Source organism: Quercus robur, chromosome 5, assembly GCF_932294415.1.
Source record: "Quercus robur chromosome 5, dhQueRobu3.1, whole genome shotgun sequence".
Classification (NCBI taxonomy): domain Eukaryota; kingdom Viridiplantae; phylum Streptophyta; class Magnoliopsida; order Fagales; family Fagaceae; genus Quercus; species Quercus robur.
The window spans coordinates 74178367-74196160 of NC_065538.1; the positions used below are offsets into that span (position 1 = coordinate 74178367).

Genomic DNA, 17794 nt, shown 5'->3' on the forward strand with positions numbered 1-17794 from the left:
CAACCTCTCGTCTGCGTAGAAGAGTTACTATGATCATGCTAGCTCGAGTAAGCCACAGCTGGTCTCCCTCACCCTTTTTGTTTGGGAGGAAAACTTAGCTAACAAATTTGAAAATGAGTGACAAGATTAGCCCCAGAATATACAAAATATAAGTGCTCAACAAATGGAATTTGCAACTGCTGATAATCCAAAACCAAAGAAAGAAATTTGCCTTGTGACCAAACCAAGATATGGACATAACCAAGAAATTTGCTTATGCTCAAATGAGTTAAAAAATTTTATTATGCCGCAAAACATTCGGAATTCACATCGAATATCACATGTTGTAAAATACAAAATATATAGCACCCTTTCCAGCTAAATATATACCTTAATATGCAATTTTCAAGTTAAGTGCCCTTTTGATACAACTTATTTTCAGCTTTTTGAAAATGGCAACGGAAAAATGTAGGGGACATAATTACATAGATCTAATCTTGATACACCTTCCGGATCTTTCATCTGCATGCTTTGGCCATCCCCTGGCTCTTGAGTAGCTGTATACAAAACTGCCAACAAGACTTGTAAGTCTGACATGGCTTGGCCACTTAAAATGACATGTCGATGGCCTCATGATCTGGGGTCCTATATGCGAAACCAGATTCATCACTTGAACGCCTCTTGACCACACTAGCCCTTTGCACTAAACGCACCAATGCTTGCACAACTTCGGACATGGGAGGCCGAAACTCAGGTTCCGGCTATACAGAAGACCAAAATTGTAAGTTGAAAGATTTTAAAAAAATAAACATTAGGCAACCAAATAAGTATGCCTATAGGACTAACAATGAAGTGGTTTCAAACATGAATAGGTCATGTTTGTGACATGCACCTAATAATATAGAGATGAAAGTATGTTTGAACCAAACTTTTACAACCAGGTCAAAGATTTTTGAAGCATAAAGCGATGAACTGCTTTTTTTTTGGCTGGTGCTATGTAGCAATGAGCTTCTTTAAATGGTTAATTCCTCTTTGTTTATCAGAATCTAAACACTATCTTAGAATCAATCTGAGTATTAATTAAGTCTTTTACCTGTACACATAGTGCAATGATGTCAGCAAATCGTGACAAAGACTTTGCAGGATACATGCCATTCAGGGCAGGATCAACCATTTTTGCCAAGGCATCTATATCATGGAGTTGTGGGGTAGCCCATCTCACAAGTGATTGTTCTGATCTCACCCTTGAACTATACAACAGAAGAATATAAGCATAGAGGAAAACTGTGTGGATAAAACAACATCAAGAATAATAAAGAAACTGCCACAAAGAATCCAAGAACATTAACAAGGTTTCAAGCAATGTAGGACGCTTCTACCTGTCTAGCGGCTTTCTACCAGTCAAAAGCTCCAACATCACCACCCCAAAGCTGTATACATCACTTTTTACGGTGTATATCCCTGATAATGCAAATTCCGGAGCGCTATAACCAAATGAACCAACCATTTGAGTTGAAACCTGTGAAGCATCAAGCAGACAATTTTTCAGGCCAGCACACAACAAAAACCGTGTAGACAGCAAGCACCAAAATGCACAAAGGAAATGAAATCCTTCACTAATCCAGAAGCATAACATAATTTTGTTTATCTACCTGCCGCTCTGTGTTTGGAGTTAGAGCAGCCAAACCACAGTCTGACAAATGGGGATTGAGCTCTTCATCAAGTAAAATGTTTGCTGATTTGAAGTTTCTATGTACAACAGAAGGCAAGCACACTTCATGCAAATACCTGATAATCAAAACTATAATTTAGAAGGGAAATTGAAGAAAGTATTGGAGCACACAGATACACATCCCAACCCACACAACATAAACACTTATGGGTGAAAAAGATAGAGAATACTTAAAGTTTCATGCACATATTACATACTCTAAGGCTCGAGCAGTTCCAAGGGCTATCCTAACACGCGCATTCCAAGTCAGAGTCTTGCTACTATCTTCAGCAAAATGGAGTATGTCGTGCAAACTCCCATTTCCTACATACTCATAAACTAGAAGACGCTGTCCATGCTCTGCACAATATCCAGCCAGTGTAACGACGTTTGGGTGCCTCAAACGTGACATATTTGAAATAGCTTCAAGAAAGTTATCTTCCTCCTGTAGTGACAGTGCTGCATTGTCGATCTTCTTAATGGCCATTATCTAGATAAACAGAAGATATAATGATTAATTCAGTATCATCCTTGTTACAGGGAATAATGAGGTCATCAAGGGTTATGACAGCACCACAGCAAATATTGCTATAATTTTTAACGGCAATACAACAACAGCAAAAACAAATAAATAAATAAATAAATAAATTTAACCATAATAAAGTAAAATCACCTTTCCATTAGTGAACTCTGCTTTGTAAACACGACCAAGGGAACCTTCACCAATAAGAAATTCCTGACTAAAGCTATTTGTTGCTGTCTGGAGAGAAGCAACAGTATGTGAGGTTGCGGTGATGGGTGACCTTATTCTCTTTACAGATCCATTTTTCCCTTGCATCCTATCAACTGTTGGTTTTTCAGCAGGAGGGGGCTTCAGATCTGTAACAGCAGCTATGCTTCTTACTCTCTGCTCTTGCATCACATTATTTACTGTAAAAAGAAAGGAGGAAGTATAAAAACAGTCAGAATGTCACACAATAGCATTCAGTCTAAAATATCAATGAGAGTTTTAAAACCATTTTGACATGAAGGAGATATTCAGATTTTATAGAAGATTGATTTGTTGGTAGAACAACTGATTAACCTGCACAAATTTATTTACTAACATCTAATACTTCTGCAAGATAGAAACATGAACTTGTTTTTGTTGCAAACCTAACAGATTTTACAGTTTATTTCAATTGATTTGCTTTCATAAAAATCATGGCCCTCCATAAATTAAAATTTCCAATCACAATAAAGGCTAGCTAATAGCAGAAGAAAAAGTGAGATTGAGAGAACAAAGAACAAGGGAAAGAGAATCTACCATTACTTGTTCCAACCGAGAGACTACCCTTGGGAGTCCTAGCACCGGTGTCCTTTTTATTCTTTCGAATGCAAAAAACAAGAAGTAGCACAACTAAAGCCACAAACACAGAACCCAGGATTATGCCTACTATAGCCCCAATTGACAATCCCTTATCAGAATTAGATGATCCTCCATTAGAATTCTGTGCAGACGGTGCATGAGATCCAGAATGAGTGCGATTAGTAGCTGATTTTCCATGAGGAGGTGGGGTATATGGTGGCGGAGGAGGAGCGGGACCATTGTCAAATGAATTTCCATCATATCTGTTTCATTCCTGAAAACTAAGTTAAAAGTGTTGCAAAAGGTTGAATTTACAAATTAAATTGGCATATGAGAAACAAAACAAGATGCATGACCACTTACATAAAATTAGGGATTGAAATAATATTTTGAGGTATCCATCCATTGAATTGGTTGTTCGCAACATTTCTGTAAAAAATATAGGGTGTAATAACAGTAGGAAGGTAGATAATGCAACTCTAGATCACAAGATATAAAAAGAGAACTTACAGATTAGTCAAAGGCAAACTAGTAAGAACATCAATAGAACCAGTCAATTGATTGTTCTGCAAATAGCTGCCACAAGTTCAGATATCATGAGACGTTTAAACAAAAGTGCACAAAGATTTAGAACAATGCCTCTTCAAGAAAAAGTAGCACAATTAAATACTCACAGCGAAGAAAGATTGGATGCCAAACCTAAGGAAACTGGAAGATCTCCAGAAAATTTGTTGAAAGAGAGATCCCTACATTCACAAGCAAGATGGCACGATACATAAACAATCTCAAAAATAAGGAAGTAATCTTTTACTGCAAATTATCTGAAAATATGGATGAGGATTAGTAAAAAGTGAAGAGGATATGGCTTGAGCATCACATGAAGTCTCTCACTATCTCCCTCTGGCTAATCATACCCTCTCAAATTAGAGAGCTTTCTTCTCTATCTAAACCCCATCATCACCTCTTCACTGACAATTCAACCATGAATTCTATCCAAGGTAATCTGAAATAAATTTGTAATGGGGCCTTTGTATTTGAATTGAATTAATTCCAGGGATCATTTAGTGCAACTCTGTACACAGTGACTTTTTTTTGCATTTAAGAAATGAAGGTGCTGAAGGAGAAAATTCTTCATCACACTAAAATAAACTCAGCAATGCTTTTTTTTTTTTTGGTTGCTAATTTCAGTCTCAATAGAAAAAAATTGAACTGCCAAAAATAAAAAAAAAAACAACATTGTGTAAAACAGAAAATGAAAGCAATAAGCCAACCGCTAATAGGATGAACAATCATGAATATATTTATTTGGTTGAATTAGCAAATTCCTAAATGTAATAGGATACATGTCCATGATCTTCCCTACCACCGGTTTTCTGGTCTTATTTAGTAGGCATGATTAACAGCAGTACACCACAGTTATATAACAAATCCTACGAGGGCATTCTCCACACTCAAACCCAGGATAAATATCAAAAGTTTCCGATTTGATTTCTACAATTTAAATTCAGTTCAATAAGTGACCTATATTTAAACATAAGGATCGATAAAGAGAATTGAACTGGTTCAATTTATTTGATTGATCATTATATTGAAGTTGCTAGGCACCCTTTGACAGCTAAATTGCTAAAGAAATCAACAATAATCGAATGAATATGATTTAAAAAAAAAATTATAGCAAGGTATGTAATCTTACAAGGTTGAGAGGCCAGAAAGATTAGCAAAAATGTCTCCAATTGACTGGGAAAGTGAATTACGGCTAAAGTTCCTGTAAAAAAGATTTTCAAAACAGGAAATAAGAATTCCTCCAAATTGCAACTAAAAGCATAATAAGTGAATTGAAATTTCATAGCATTCAAAAAGCCACTCACAAATACTGGAGTGTAGGTGTGATCTTAAGAGAATAAGGAAGATTCCCACTTAAGTTGTTGCCCGCAAGATTTCTGCATAATACAACCGATAAGAAGTATTGCATCAAATAACAGAACTGCAAAAGTTATGACTTCAAAACTACAGAAACAATCAATAAAAGTTTGAACTTACAGGCTTGTGAGATTTGGTGGTAACTGATATGGGATGGTATCATGAATGCCATTGTCACTCAGATCTCTAACAAACACAAAGTAAATCAAATTAATAACTCAATTAACCCAAAATTAATACAATCCATATAACATAAACAAATATAAAGCAATAACAGGCTCACAATGTTCTCAACGACGTGAGGCCTGAAAGCAAGTACCCCATTGTCCCATTGAGTTTTAGTCCAGAAATGTCACTGATACAACAAAAACAATAAGACCCATTAACAAAAAATTGACTGATTAAACTACCAAATTCAAATCAAGGAATCACATTTACTTTCATACATGGAAACAACAGCTGAGCCTTCACAGGTTACCCCTTTCCATGACTCTACGCAAGGATCACCGCCACTACTTTTCCAATTAGTTAGCTGAGAAGGACTATTTAATGAGGTGAACAAGACCTGAAGAGATTGAGCTGCAACTCAAAATAAACAACAAATCAAAACCCAAAACCAAATAAAATAAATTAAAATTAAAAATAAAATAAATTACCCATTTGGTTAATGAGAAAGTTGTTTAAAAAAAATATCTTTTAAAAAATAAATAATAAAAAAAAGCAAAAAGTTCACATCTTCCAACTTGTTTAGTTTTTCTACATTTTCTGGGCAACCAAACGGGGTTTAAAGGATTAAATTTTGCAAAAATAAAATCATAAAAAAGAAAACCCAGTGCCCAGATAGTCAATGCGCATTTCCCAACATCTAATGCCAAATTTACTATTTTAAAAAAGTAATACAACCAAGCCGATCAAACACAACAATATATACCAAACTGATCGCAATGAACCAAAAAGTACAAAAAGAAAAGAGAAACGAAATGTACCGTCAAGGGGGTCGGTGGTGGCCAGAACAAGAGGTAGAGCAAGAAAGATCAAGGCAATGAACAGTGACTTAGTGAGTTGAGAACGAGTTAGAGAGTGCGAAAAAGCAGCTTGTTTGTTAGCCATTGTGAGCTGTGATAGAGAGAGTGAGAGTAATGAGTCCAGTGTTGTGTTGTGTTGTGTTTTGCGGGCGGGGCAGCTTCAGAAGTGGGGTTCAGGTGAGGTAGAGTACATGCAAGAGCAACATGGACTCTCAGCAGAAGAGGAACAAGAAGAAGAAGAAGAAAAGGAAGAGAGGTTGTTGTTGAGGTTGAGATCACAGCAAGTGGTTCTAAAAATGGTCATTAACATTAAGAAAGGGACAGAGAGTGAGATGGAGATTCGAAGCTTGGAGTTATGAAGAAAGAGAAAAAAACACAAACCATGACAGAAGTATTCAAAGAAAAAAAAGTGTGTGTGTGAGTGTGTGTATACGTGTTGTTTTTGTGTGTGTGTGAGAGAGAAAGAGTGTGTGTGTGTGTGTCGGCGAAGAAAGGAAATTTTGGTTAAAAGAAAAATAAAAAGAGTAAAGAGAAAAATAATGTAAACAGAGGAAAAGGTTATTTGGAGTAGGCAAGCAACGTATGATTATGAAGCTTTTGAGGTGGGTGTCTCTCTCTCTCTCTCTCTTCTGTGGTCTTTGACTATGGGTTTTCCCTTGCTGGCTTTTTTTTTTTTATTGGATCGCCTAAATTTCTCTTCTCTTTGGTATTTCACTATTTCTACACCGTGTCTAGAGATTTGCCATGTCGGCTATCAAGATTGAATAGAGTGCATTTGAAATAAGGGCATTGGTAGTGCCTAAATTTCTCTTCTCTTGCCATGTACATATTATTTTTATAATATTTTCACAACAAATTATAAGTAATAAGTTATTAATGGTTTTAATTTGAAACCACCATTGAGTTATTTTGGATTTATTGTGAAAATTTTGTAGATATAACATTTCTCTTAGCATAAATTCCACTAATTATTCTATTTTACGTATTCTCTTTTTAAAATACTTTGTACTAGATTATCTACTTTACACAACATTTAATTAAAATATAAATTTATTTTTTTTAATTGTTTATCTTTTTTCACATACAACAATTATCCACTATCTTTTTTTTATCTTCAGAATATGTAAAGAAAAAATAAAAAAAATAAATGCAAAATGAATAGTATTATTGTAAATTTACATTGTTACTACAACAACTATGTATTTTTACACAACTTTATATGGACTGATGTGGGTGAATTTTGGGCTTAGTTGGTTAGCGTGTAGTTCTTTTTCTATTATAAAAGCAGTCAAGCACTTATGCAAGTGCCAACAAAATAGTAGGGAAAATGCTAAAGTTATTGCGAATTTTATACATAAATCATGAGTTTTAGTTAGCTTAACAGATAAAATCTTTTATCATCAAATAAGAGATCTAGGATTCAATTGATGTCTTGGCCTAATAATAATAAGCAATCATCATAGAACCAACGTCTTAGGTTTGAAATACTTTTAAAAATATTAAAAAAGAAAAATTTTATATGTAAATCTTATAATGTGACAATATATGTGATTATTGTTATTTAGAAAGAAAGTGAGGGTTGAAGTGGCCAATGGTTATAGTATTCTGCTATTCTTTTAAGTGCTAATCTGAATCCCAATTCCCTTCTATCACTCTCTAGTCTCTAGTCTCTACCTATAAAATGTACCATTGCCAGTTTAACACTCAATTCACGTCAATCCAAAAAAAAAAATGTGGGATTTTAAAATGTACACAAGTTGACTGAAGTTGAAACTAAAACAAATTGACCTATTAAAAAAACCCAAAAAAATTTAAAGCTGTTTATTGCGTTCGCTGGTGGTGACAATTTCGTCTTCGACACATTGCTTGAATAATGAGTAAGACATTTGTTATGGGAGATAAAGATAGTTTGTTAAAGCACGCAAGAGATATGATCACATTTCACATAAAACTTAGTTATCTTCAAAATATTGTAAATTTATACTTATATATGGTTTGAATTAATGATCCGTGAGATTAATTCAAAGATAATAATGATGCTTTATCCAAAAAAAAAAAAAAAAAAATAATGATGCTGAAGTATGTTTAATACAAAACTTATACTACTTATTCAAATACTTCAAATTGAATCGACCATTTCAATGCCATTCTATATAAATCTCAATTTACAACACTGTGAATCTGTGATCCTACAAAAATGTGGTTACAGCCAATGTGATGATGATGATGGCACCTATCTTCTCGGAGCATTTAAGAATATAGTATTTAAGACTCTTAGAGCATAGATTTACGTTAACTTCATAAGGCATATAATCTGATTTGAAGAGTCAAATATACTATCCACATATTGAATTATGCTTTAAAGTGAAACACTAGCCATCACACATTCTTTTTCTTCCTCTTCTTTTTTGATAGGACTATCACAGATTCTGATAATACCTTAACTTGTAAGTTGTAAATATAATGCCAATTTACGATGCAAATATCATTAGATTAATATCTTCTGTCCGAAAGAATTTTATATTGTAAAAAGTTTTCTTTATTTTTATAACAAGTTGTTTGTATTTAAAAACACCATATTTATAAGCATTTATATTCTTTTTACTTTTTTTATAATTCAATCATTACAATGGGGGAATGGAGATTTGATCCCTAGATGTCATGGATACACCAAAAAGCTATATTATTTTTCCTAAAGTATTATTTGGACCATGTTTATAAATTTCCATAAAATTAAGTTGAGTATGTTAATTAACCAACTATGTAATTCAAATTCAATTCAAGGTTAATTATACCATAGTAAACAAATTACCAATCACAAAGAATGGTAAAGCAAATAGATAACGATGTGAAAAACCAATAGTGTAGCCAAAAAATGAAAATAAAAAAAACACTCTAAGGGTTTAACCATGTGGGTACCTAAGGCATGCTTGGCAACGTCCTAGGCATGCAAGCAACGTCCTTGGTCGTCCTCAGCATGCTTTGCAACGTCCTTGGCCGACCTCGACATGCTTGCAAAGTCCTAGTCGTCCCACATCGAATAGAAATTCCCCCACTTTCTACCTTATAAGCTTTGAAGCGAAGGAGTAGTGTACCACTACTTCTTTACACTACTTCTTTAAAGAAGTAGTGGTACACTACTCCTTCGCTTCAAAACTTATAAGGTAGAAAGGGGGGGGGGGGGGAATAAGAGCATTATGTATTGTCTCTTAGACCATTGTAACCTAGTGTAAAAGGAATAATAAGAACATTAAGCTCCTCGGATGAGGTCCAATGACCGGAGCCACTCAGGCCGTGCCGGAGAGAAAGTCTTCTTGGACAAACTCAGTTCACCTCTGTGCAATCATCTTGAACACCATGACTAACGACTGTCCGTTCACCAAGGCCTAGCCTTTTAGCCCACTCTTTACAAATTTATTGTTTGGGCCTTTAACATTCGAACCCAACACCAATTTGGGATCGTTATAAATTGAGTCCTTACAAACCACTAACCCTAAGACAAAAATCCATTAATAAAATTGAAATCTTTACAACTGAAAGTAACCCTAATTTCTAATTGTTACATCCAAAAGTGACTTATTCACGTGACCCCATGTGACTCCAACCCAATTGAACTCTTCTGTTGTGGATTTTGTCCTCACAAACTTCCTGCTCATAACTTCAAGGGCCATCTTAAAAACTTTACAACAACTTAACTGTATTGATGAATTGTAGCTTCAACTTAATCACCAAATAGTAGTAATATCGATCTTCAAATTCACCATTGTGTCTTTTGTATATATATTGGTGAATTGAGAGAGAATGTACAACTCAGTCGATTAAGACTGTCAAGCTATGTCGAAAAGACAACGACTTCCCTCTCTTGAGTTGTTCTTAGGACTGAACCTTGATTTTGAAAACATAAAATAAAATCTATGACACACAAAACTAACAATTTGTTCACGGTTTGTCAAACTAAACACTTTAGACCTAATAACTTTGAACAAAAACGATTAAGGCTGTGTTTGGTTTGATGTAAAATATTTTTCAAATTTTCAGGTGTTTGGTTGCCTTCCAAAAAATGTTTTGGAAAATATTTTCAAGTATTTGGTTGTGTTCCTAAAAATACTTTAGGAAACACATTTTCTACTAGTTTCTTACATTTTCCTAGCCTCCAAACAAAAATAAAAAATAAAACATTCATCAAAATTGGTCAAACTGAGAGAGAGAGAGAGGCGATGGAGACGAGATTGAGAGGCAGAGGTAGTGACGACGAGCTTTAGGCAAAGACGACAAGATCAGGTCATGGTTGATTTGATTTTGGTACTTGCTAGCTCAATTTGGATAGATCGAGCTTTGGGGCTTTGTAGGTCCAAGGGAAAGAGAGGGAAAGAAAGAGAGGAAATGGGAGAATGAGAGTGGCATTTGGTGTTGGATGTTCAGCGGTGAGGATGAGGTTGAGGGTAGCATTTACAAGAACGAAGGCTCGGTAGCTGAGTGAAGGGTGTAAAATGAATATAGGAAAAACAAAAGTGTAAAACTAATTCCAGTCCACTCAGCCTATTTCAGGGTCAGCTGAAAATTGATTTTAGTTTGACTGTGTTTTCCTATCCCCCAACACCCTTAAGGATATAAAATATTATACATAAAGGTTTTTCAACTTAAACAACCACAACCTAATATTTTCTATCAAATCAGGAACAACCCAAGTTTCAATCCACTATAAAATATTAAATTTAAGGTGGCTATTTTATTAGAGTATCATCTTTTGTTGTTGCTAATGATAAGGTGTATATTATTTTTATTTATTGATTAATAGAAAATATTATATTTAGTTTTAGATAAAATAATGAAGATTATATAAACGGTTTTGACAGAGGCTACAACAACCTACTAAGATACACTCTGAATCTGATTGCAGGGGATTCAAAATTCCTTACTCTACCAGGCTACCTAACCTAGCTAAACTCGAAGACGACAAGTATTTTAAACAAGGGGTATCAGTTGTCGTGGTTACCCATGATTGTGGACCATTATTACGATAAAAGCCTTTGTTCTTCACAGCTTTTGGTACTTGTTGTGGTGAGTACTGACTGAGAATGAGAGGTCCAAGTCGTCAGGTTCGAGTAGTTTGGTTTTGGTTTCAAAAGTAAAAAAACCAAACCTGACAACCAAACTGAGACTTGGATTGCACATATGTATAAAAATAAAAGTTTTTGAGAAGATGGCTAAATTTGTACGCTGTAGGGACACTTGCTTTTTAGACTTTGGAAAGTTTCTGATCACCTTTTTCTTTTCTTTTTTTTTATTGGTTAAACTCTGATAACCTTTTTCACTTTCTGATAGTGATTAGAGGTTTTTTTTTTTTTTTTTTTTTTTTTTTTTGAGAAGATGATTAGAAGTAATTAGGATTGTAATGCATGCTCAGATATATTGTTTTGATGATAATTCATTTCCATCATGACGGATTTATGACAATAACATGTATATATAAAATTATTTATGACAATTAAAATGATAATAATAATAATTATCTGCTATCCTTTTCTTTGATGGTGATGGAGGTCTCATGGAGTAACATAAGTGTAACTACTCACAGTCACAGACAAAAGAGTGTTGTACTATTGTCGTTAATTATGCCATATAAAACAAAATTAAATAAATTAATAAACGCAAATTTCAGAATAGTTGTTGCGACGTGATTTGACATCTTATTAGAAAACTTATTGCGATAGAATTATGTTTTAATTTTAAACTTGATTTTGTTTGTTAATATGTGTTCTAATAAGATTACTCACATCCGTAAATGCAAAAAAACTAAAATATATTTAACGTTTTATATATCATTAAATAGTTACTTTATTTATTTTAAAGTAATAATTGTAACAATATAAACTCTATCCTATTATTTATTTTGTAATTCATCTATGTACTATTTTTTATTCACATCTTTCATTTTTTTTGTAAAATCCTAGCAAGCTTTTTTTTTAAATTTTTTATTTTATGCAATATTCTACTATGTAATGACTAAAACACTCTAAGTAATTACTAAATTCCAAAAATACCCCCTTACCAAACCATGTCAATTTAACTTGATTAAACTTAGGGATGTCAATGGGGGCGGGGTGGGGCGAGACCGAAGGATGGAGTCTTTATCCCTACCCCGCCCCGCATGACTGGGAAAACTTTCTCACATCCGCCCCACCCTATAAAACTCTACTTTTTGTTAATTTGCCCTACAACTAGTACAATTTTTTTAATAAAACCTATTTCATTAATAAAAATATACTTGAAATTACAACGAAATTTATCCCATCAAATCAAATCAATTTTTAGAAAAAAAAAATTGAATAATATATCAAAGTGTTTAACAAGACAATCATTAAAAAAAAATAAAAAAAAATCTCATAGTATAACACATAACAAAATAAAAGCAGAAAACCACATTGAGTAAAATAAAATATGTTAATATTAATATGTTTATTTAAATAGTAGGGTTTTAGGGTGTGAAAATTTTACAATTATAACCTTTAATAACGCGAGGCTGGGTGGGGATTGGGAGGGGCGGGACGGGAAGAGTCTAAAAAGTCTAAACTCATCCCCGCCCCGCCCTGTGGTGCGGGGCTAAAATCTTGCCCCATCCTTGCCCCACCACCTTTGCGGGACGAAAAAAATCTGCGCAGGACGAAGCTGGGAAGGGCGGATTAAGCAGGGCGGATAAAAATTATCATCCCTAAAATTTAAACTTAATTAAACCCGAGTTACCCACAAAATAAACTACACCCAAACCCCATATAGTAACTAAACCAATCTCATGCACACCTAAACCTTTCAACAATGAAAATTTATTTTCCCTCAGTTACTTGGCAATCAAGCACATAACACAATCAATCACTTTAGAATTTTTTTCACATTTGTTCACCAAACAAATCCTAATCTCATATTTGCACTGTTTCACCCTTGACAACCCATAGTTGTAGATTAATGGTGACCAAATTCAACTCACTGCCACCTAACATATATATATATATATATATATATATAAACCCGATTCATTTTCATTTTCTTTTAGGCAACCAAACATAATAACAATGCAATTTGCTCATTTCCAAAACATAAAGGATTGTTTTGTTTCAAAGTTTAGAGAAAGGGGATTGTGAACTACCTTAAACATATAGGGAAAAAGTGTTTGGTAATTAGTTAAGGGTGTATTAGTCATTACACAATGAAATATTTCATTAAGGCTTAATAGAGATTTTGATGGCCGGGAGGAATTGGGAATTGTGAACTATGAAGCATGTATACCCCAAACATAAAGGGGGAAACTCCCCCCTCCAAAAAAAAAAAAAAAAAAAAAAACCATGGACAAATCCAAACCACTACCTAAACCTAAACCTAAACCAACCCCACCATCACCACTTAAAACCTAAACCATAGACAAATCTAAACCGTGCACCAACTCTGCCATGTAGCCCAAAACCTTCATAAGTTGAATCAACCCCTTGCCTCAATTATAGCTGTGACATCACCAATCTTGCAGTCAACTTCCACGGTCACCAAAAAGCCATGAGTTAATCACCATGCACCACCTATGTACATAGCAATGGAGGAGAGAGAAAATGGGAGGGTGATAGTAGAAGAGAGAGAGAGTTTTTTTTGTGTGCAAAGTGTCCATTTGGAAACAACTTATTTAGTTGAATCTAAAAATTTTTTGTTGAAAGTACTGTACATAAATGTAAAAGTTAGTTGAATAGTACAGTGGGACCCATAAATAGTACCAAAAAGTGCAGTGGAACTCATAAATAGTAGCAAAAAGAAGCTGAAATTGCAAATAAACTGAAATTTTCAACTTGTCCTAGACGGACACAAAATTTCTCACCGAATGTAAGCTTTTTTTTTTTTTTTTTTTTACTTTTTGTAATTAATCTATTTTCCATTTTGAGGGATTATACATCACCAAAGGGGAGTGCTCTAATTTTAAATAAAAAAGTCATTATAGTTTTTTTTTTGCTGGGTAATTGCGGGGGATAGAACCTCCGAGCTAACGGTTACACACGGAACCGGGTACCACTAGGCTACAAGGCCCCATGGTAAAAAGTCATTTTAGTTGTTCACAAAAAAGGTCATTATATTAGTTATTGGTTTATTTGATTTTTTTAATAATTATTTGATTTTTTATTTTTGGCTTTTATTAGGCAGGTTTCCCTTTTTTTGATACAACTTACCCAAAGGTCCCAAACATCACTTATTAACGCCGACCTTCTTTTCTCATAATAAAAACGACCTTATTCTTTAAAAAAAATGTTAAAAAAATTAAAGCAGAGCAAATGAATACTTTTTTTTTTTGGAGCAGATGAGCAAATGAATACTTAATAAAAGAATTCGCACTATATAAAGAAAATCGCATATTATTAGTGGAACTTAAAAAAAAAAAAGGTTTGTCACTTTATTTCTTTTTTTGAACTATTAGCCCTTCCTTTTAAAATTAGCATTAATCCTTCTATTCCTCAAATCTTCATTGATTCAATAATCACATGCCTTTCACATGGATTTAATATTCTACTAGAAAAAAAAAGTATGGATCTAGCAAGATAGGTATATGAATAATGCTAGAGATACAAATTATTTCACAAATTTTTTTATAAACTGCTGATGTGGTGAATGATTATTGGTAAATGAAAATGTGATATTAATAGTGGGTCTGGATGAAAATCAATAAGAAATTAGTCATATCAATATTTTGTAAAAACATTATAAAATAGTTTGTACTTGTAGCATTTTTCATAGATATATATATATATATATATATATGGAGCCCACGTAAAAAACTGTGTGAAATGATTATACCAGGCCAGCATTAGATACTAAAATGCTCTAGGCTTGCTTGCCATATTCTTAAATTGGTGTTTCTTTCACTTTTAGAACCACCTATCATACTAGTACCAGTAGAACTGATTTTAAGAGAATCACCCTCCTCACAATATGCAAGCTTGCAAAGTAGAAAAGATACACATTTTTTATTATTTATAAACTTTATCAAAATTAAGAGTGTATTTATATAAGTTGTTGAAAAATTGTGTTTTAAATTTAAAATAAACGTTTTTAAAAAAGTTATGAGCAATTGCAATTACAAAACGGAGTTTTAAATTTTAAAAACGTTTTTTTAATTTTCAAAAACGTGAAATATTGTTAAAGATGAATTTAAGTTACCGACGTGACTTGTGACAGCTTCTAATTTTATTCCTTCTTATGGATGGGAAAGCCAATGTTCTGCCCGTGATCTGTCTTTAGATTCCTTCACAGAGTTACAGGATATAAAACAGCAGACAATCCCACATGTTGACCATGCCATCTTTTATTTATAATCGTTAGGTAAACTAGGTCAAAAAAAGAAGATAAAGTGGCTTTTAAAATCTCAATTTCCTTTTTTTTTTTTTTTTTTGAAGCTCCTTTTTCTTTTTTTATTGGAAGGCATTGTATAATTTTTTGTGGAGTATAACTCTACAGTGACCTTAATAATAATATACATAAAGGCACAGCCACATATAAGTTATTCTATGCATTCGATACACGCACCATTGAATTCATGAGAGGGATTTTACACATGTCAGAATCAACAGCATTTCTTCTCCAATCATTGTTGCAAACTTTGTGCTTTATAAGCTAAATTATTTCTCCATTATTGCATATTTGTATGGAGTAAAAGCAACATAAAGAACACTGAGAAGCAACAAAGAATACAACAACCTCCAATGCCATGGTGATTGATTGGTGACCGTATATTATCCCTTCTATTCTAACTCTTATACATTAAATTGACTCTAGTATTGTCAATTTGTGACAGGTTCCTATCAAGGAAAATAATTATGACAGGTTGCATGTGGTCACCTATTGGTCTAGTTAGTCCTTACTAGTGTGTAATTGCAATTTGCAATTCTAGAGCCATTAGCCAAAATGAAGTAAAACCCAGGCATTGATCGTATCATACTTGGATTTAGAAGAGGAGGCAGCTGCAGAGACAAGAAGTCTGGCACAAAAATTAATGCTGGTGAGCGCAATAAGTTTTCTTATTAACATCAAACTGCAAAGTGGTCAGGGCCTGTGACAAGCATTTAAGGTTCAACCTTTGGCCGTGGCCATTTCCATGGTGGATATTGCAAGCTTGTTTTAAAGGTGTTGGTCTTGTCTCTTCATCAGGGACCGAACAGAATTGGGAGTTAGGGGCGGTTTTACTATTTTATTACTAAGAATTTTTATTTAAAACTTTTTAAATGGATAAATTATTTGTTTTGGGTAAAATAGATTGATTGATCTTAATTTTTTTTTTAAAACTTTATTATTAGTAATATTTCTTGTTGGACTAATTTTTTTGGACTTGTAAATTTTGTTTTAGATTTAATCTATTAATTTTTATGGCCTTTAAAAAATGAAAAATGCTAAAACTACAAATTTTTTACGAATTGCTAATATGGTGAGAGATTATTGATAAGTAAAAAATAATACAAGTGTGCGAACTAATAATAATTTGCTACTTCAATAGTTTGTAAAAATATTATAGAAAAGTGTGTAACTATAACATTACTCTTAAAAGAATTAATTACATTGTTAAGGGGGTAAAAAGTAATTTTATTGAACAAAATTACTAAAATTAGTACCAATTAATATATAAAAAATATATATAAAAAAAATCAGGGGGGCCATTGCCCCTAGGCCCTAGTCAAGATATAGATATGTCCCTGCTCTTCATCACCATTGTCCACGGAGAAAGGACAAACTGTGTTAACTCTAACAATGCGGGGTGGTACAAATAACAGTGGCTGGAAAGAAATGTTCACTCTCAGAGGCAGCAAGGGATGACTCATAAAATGATGGGGGGAAATAACAACAACAACAACAACAACAACAACAACAACAACAACAATAATAATAATAATAATAATAATAATAAAAAGCTCCAGAATGACTTATACATAAATAAAATTTTGTCATTTTAAACTGTAGTCATTACACTCTACTTAGGCACAATCGTTCCTGCATTCAATTTCGCAATTTGTTAATTTGTGTAATTATGAGTGGATAACATAAAGTGGGGGTTGCACAAGATAAAAGACGTTGATTACTCACAATTGCACTAATTTATAAGTTGTGAAATTGGGTATGTGATTGGTTGAGTCTCTAAAATTATTTTATAATGCAATCCATTCATCCATATTTATTGTATTAGGTATACACATGTGAGTAGAGTCTCACATGAACAAATAATAAGAGTAATAGTTTAATCCAAACTCATTAATTTAATCTTTGAGTCAAGTAGTGCTCTTATATGTTATATCAATTATCAACTCCTTAATTGGAGTCACCTGAGTGCGGAGTCTTTAACAAACTCCAGATCTTCATCGTTACAAGGCCTACATTGTTAGTTGTTGTGGTGGTAGCATTTTAAGTGAGTGAGAAATCAGGTTTACGGCAAACGACAAAGCCACCGAAAGGGTATAATCTGCCAGTGCACAGGTGGAAGGTCATAATTTGCTATGTATATATCATTGATCAAAAGTTGATGTTACAACTAATTTATTTGGATATAGGAAAACGACATCCCATGGTGTCTACTGTCTGTCTAGTTCGTGCTTGACCATACTTTTGATATTCTTGTTCGACGATGGCAAGGTTTTTTTAAAAACCTTTTTTTTTTTTTTGATGAATAAAATTTTATTTTTAACTAGTCTAGACAAGGTTCTTGAATAAAGACCATAGGATTAGAATGATATGGGTACCCCTAGAAGTTTCTAGGGACTTTTTTTAGATGTAATTGAATAATTGAAGAGTTTTACA

The 17794-nt window shown here is 33.4% G+C and overlaps 1 protein-coding gene across 3 annotated transcripts; it reads right to left on the reverse strand.

Moving 5' to 3' along the window:
- Positions 1-248: 248 nt before the first annotated feature.
- LOC126727033 (protein STRUBBELIG-RECEPTOR FAMILY 8) lies at positions 249-6473 on the reverse strand. Of its 3 annotated transcripts, none has more exons than XM_050432493.1 (16): positions 5945-6473; positions 5405-5537; positions 5242-5313; positions 5079-5144; positions 4907-4978; positions 4732-4803; positions 3713-3784; positions 3549-3614; positions 3402-3467; positions 3003-3301; positions 2364-2620; positions 1909-2180; positions 1632-1767; positions 1359-1498; positions 1073-1229; positions 249-740 (listed from the first exon to the last, which is right to left on the reverse strand). In XM_050432493.1, the coding sequence occupies exons 1-16, from the start codon at positions 6066-6068 to the stop codon at positions 588-590; spliced, it is 2157 nt and encodes a 718-aa protein (XP_050288450.1). In that variant the 5' UTR covers positions 6069-6473; the 3' UTR covers positions 249-587. The 3 variants fall into 3 exon arrangements, with proteins under 3 accessions (XP_050288450.1, XP_050288449.1, XP_050288451.1); XM_050432492.1 differs by having other exon boundaries at positions 2997-3301; positions 5945-6470; XM_050432494.1 differs by lacking the exon at positions 5945-6473 and having other exon boundaries at positions 2997-3301; positions 5397-5532.
- Between the last annotated feature and the right edge of the window lie 11321 nt (positions 6474-17794).

Excerpts from the sequence above, each read along its gene's own strand:
- LOC126727033 (XM_050432492.1), bottom strand. The coding sequence starts at position 6,068 with ATGGCTAACAAACAAGCTGCTTTTTCGCACTCTCTAACTCGTTCTCAA. Across the intron at positions 3,302-3,401 it reads ATTTCAATCCCTAATTTTAT|ATATGATGGAAATTCATTTG; the intron begins GTAAGTGGTCAT and ends GGAATGAAACAG. Across the intron at positions 2,181-2,363 it reads CAGAGTTCACTAATGGAAAG|ATAATGGCCATTAAGAAGAT; the intron begins GTGATTTTACTT and ends CTGTTTATCTAG.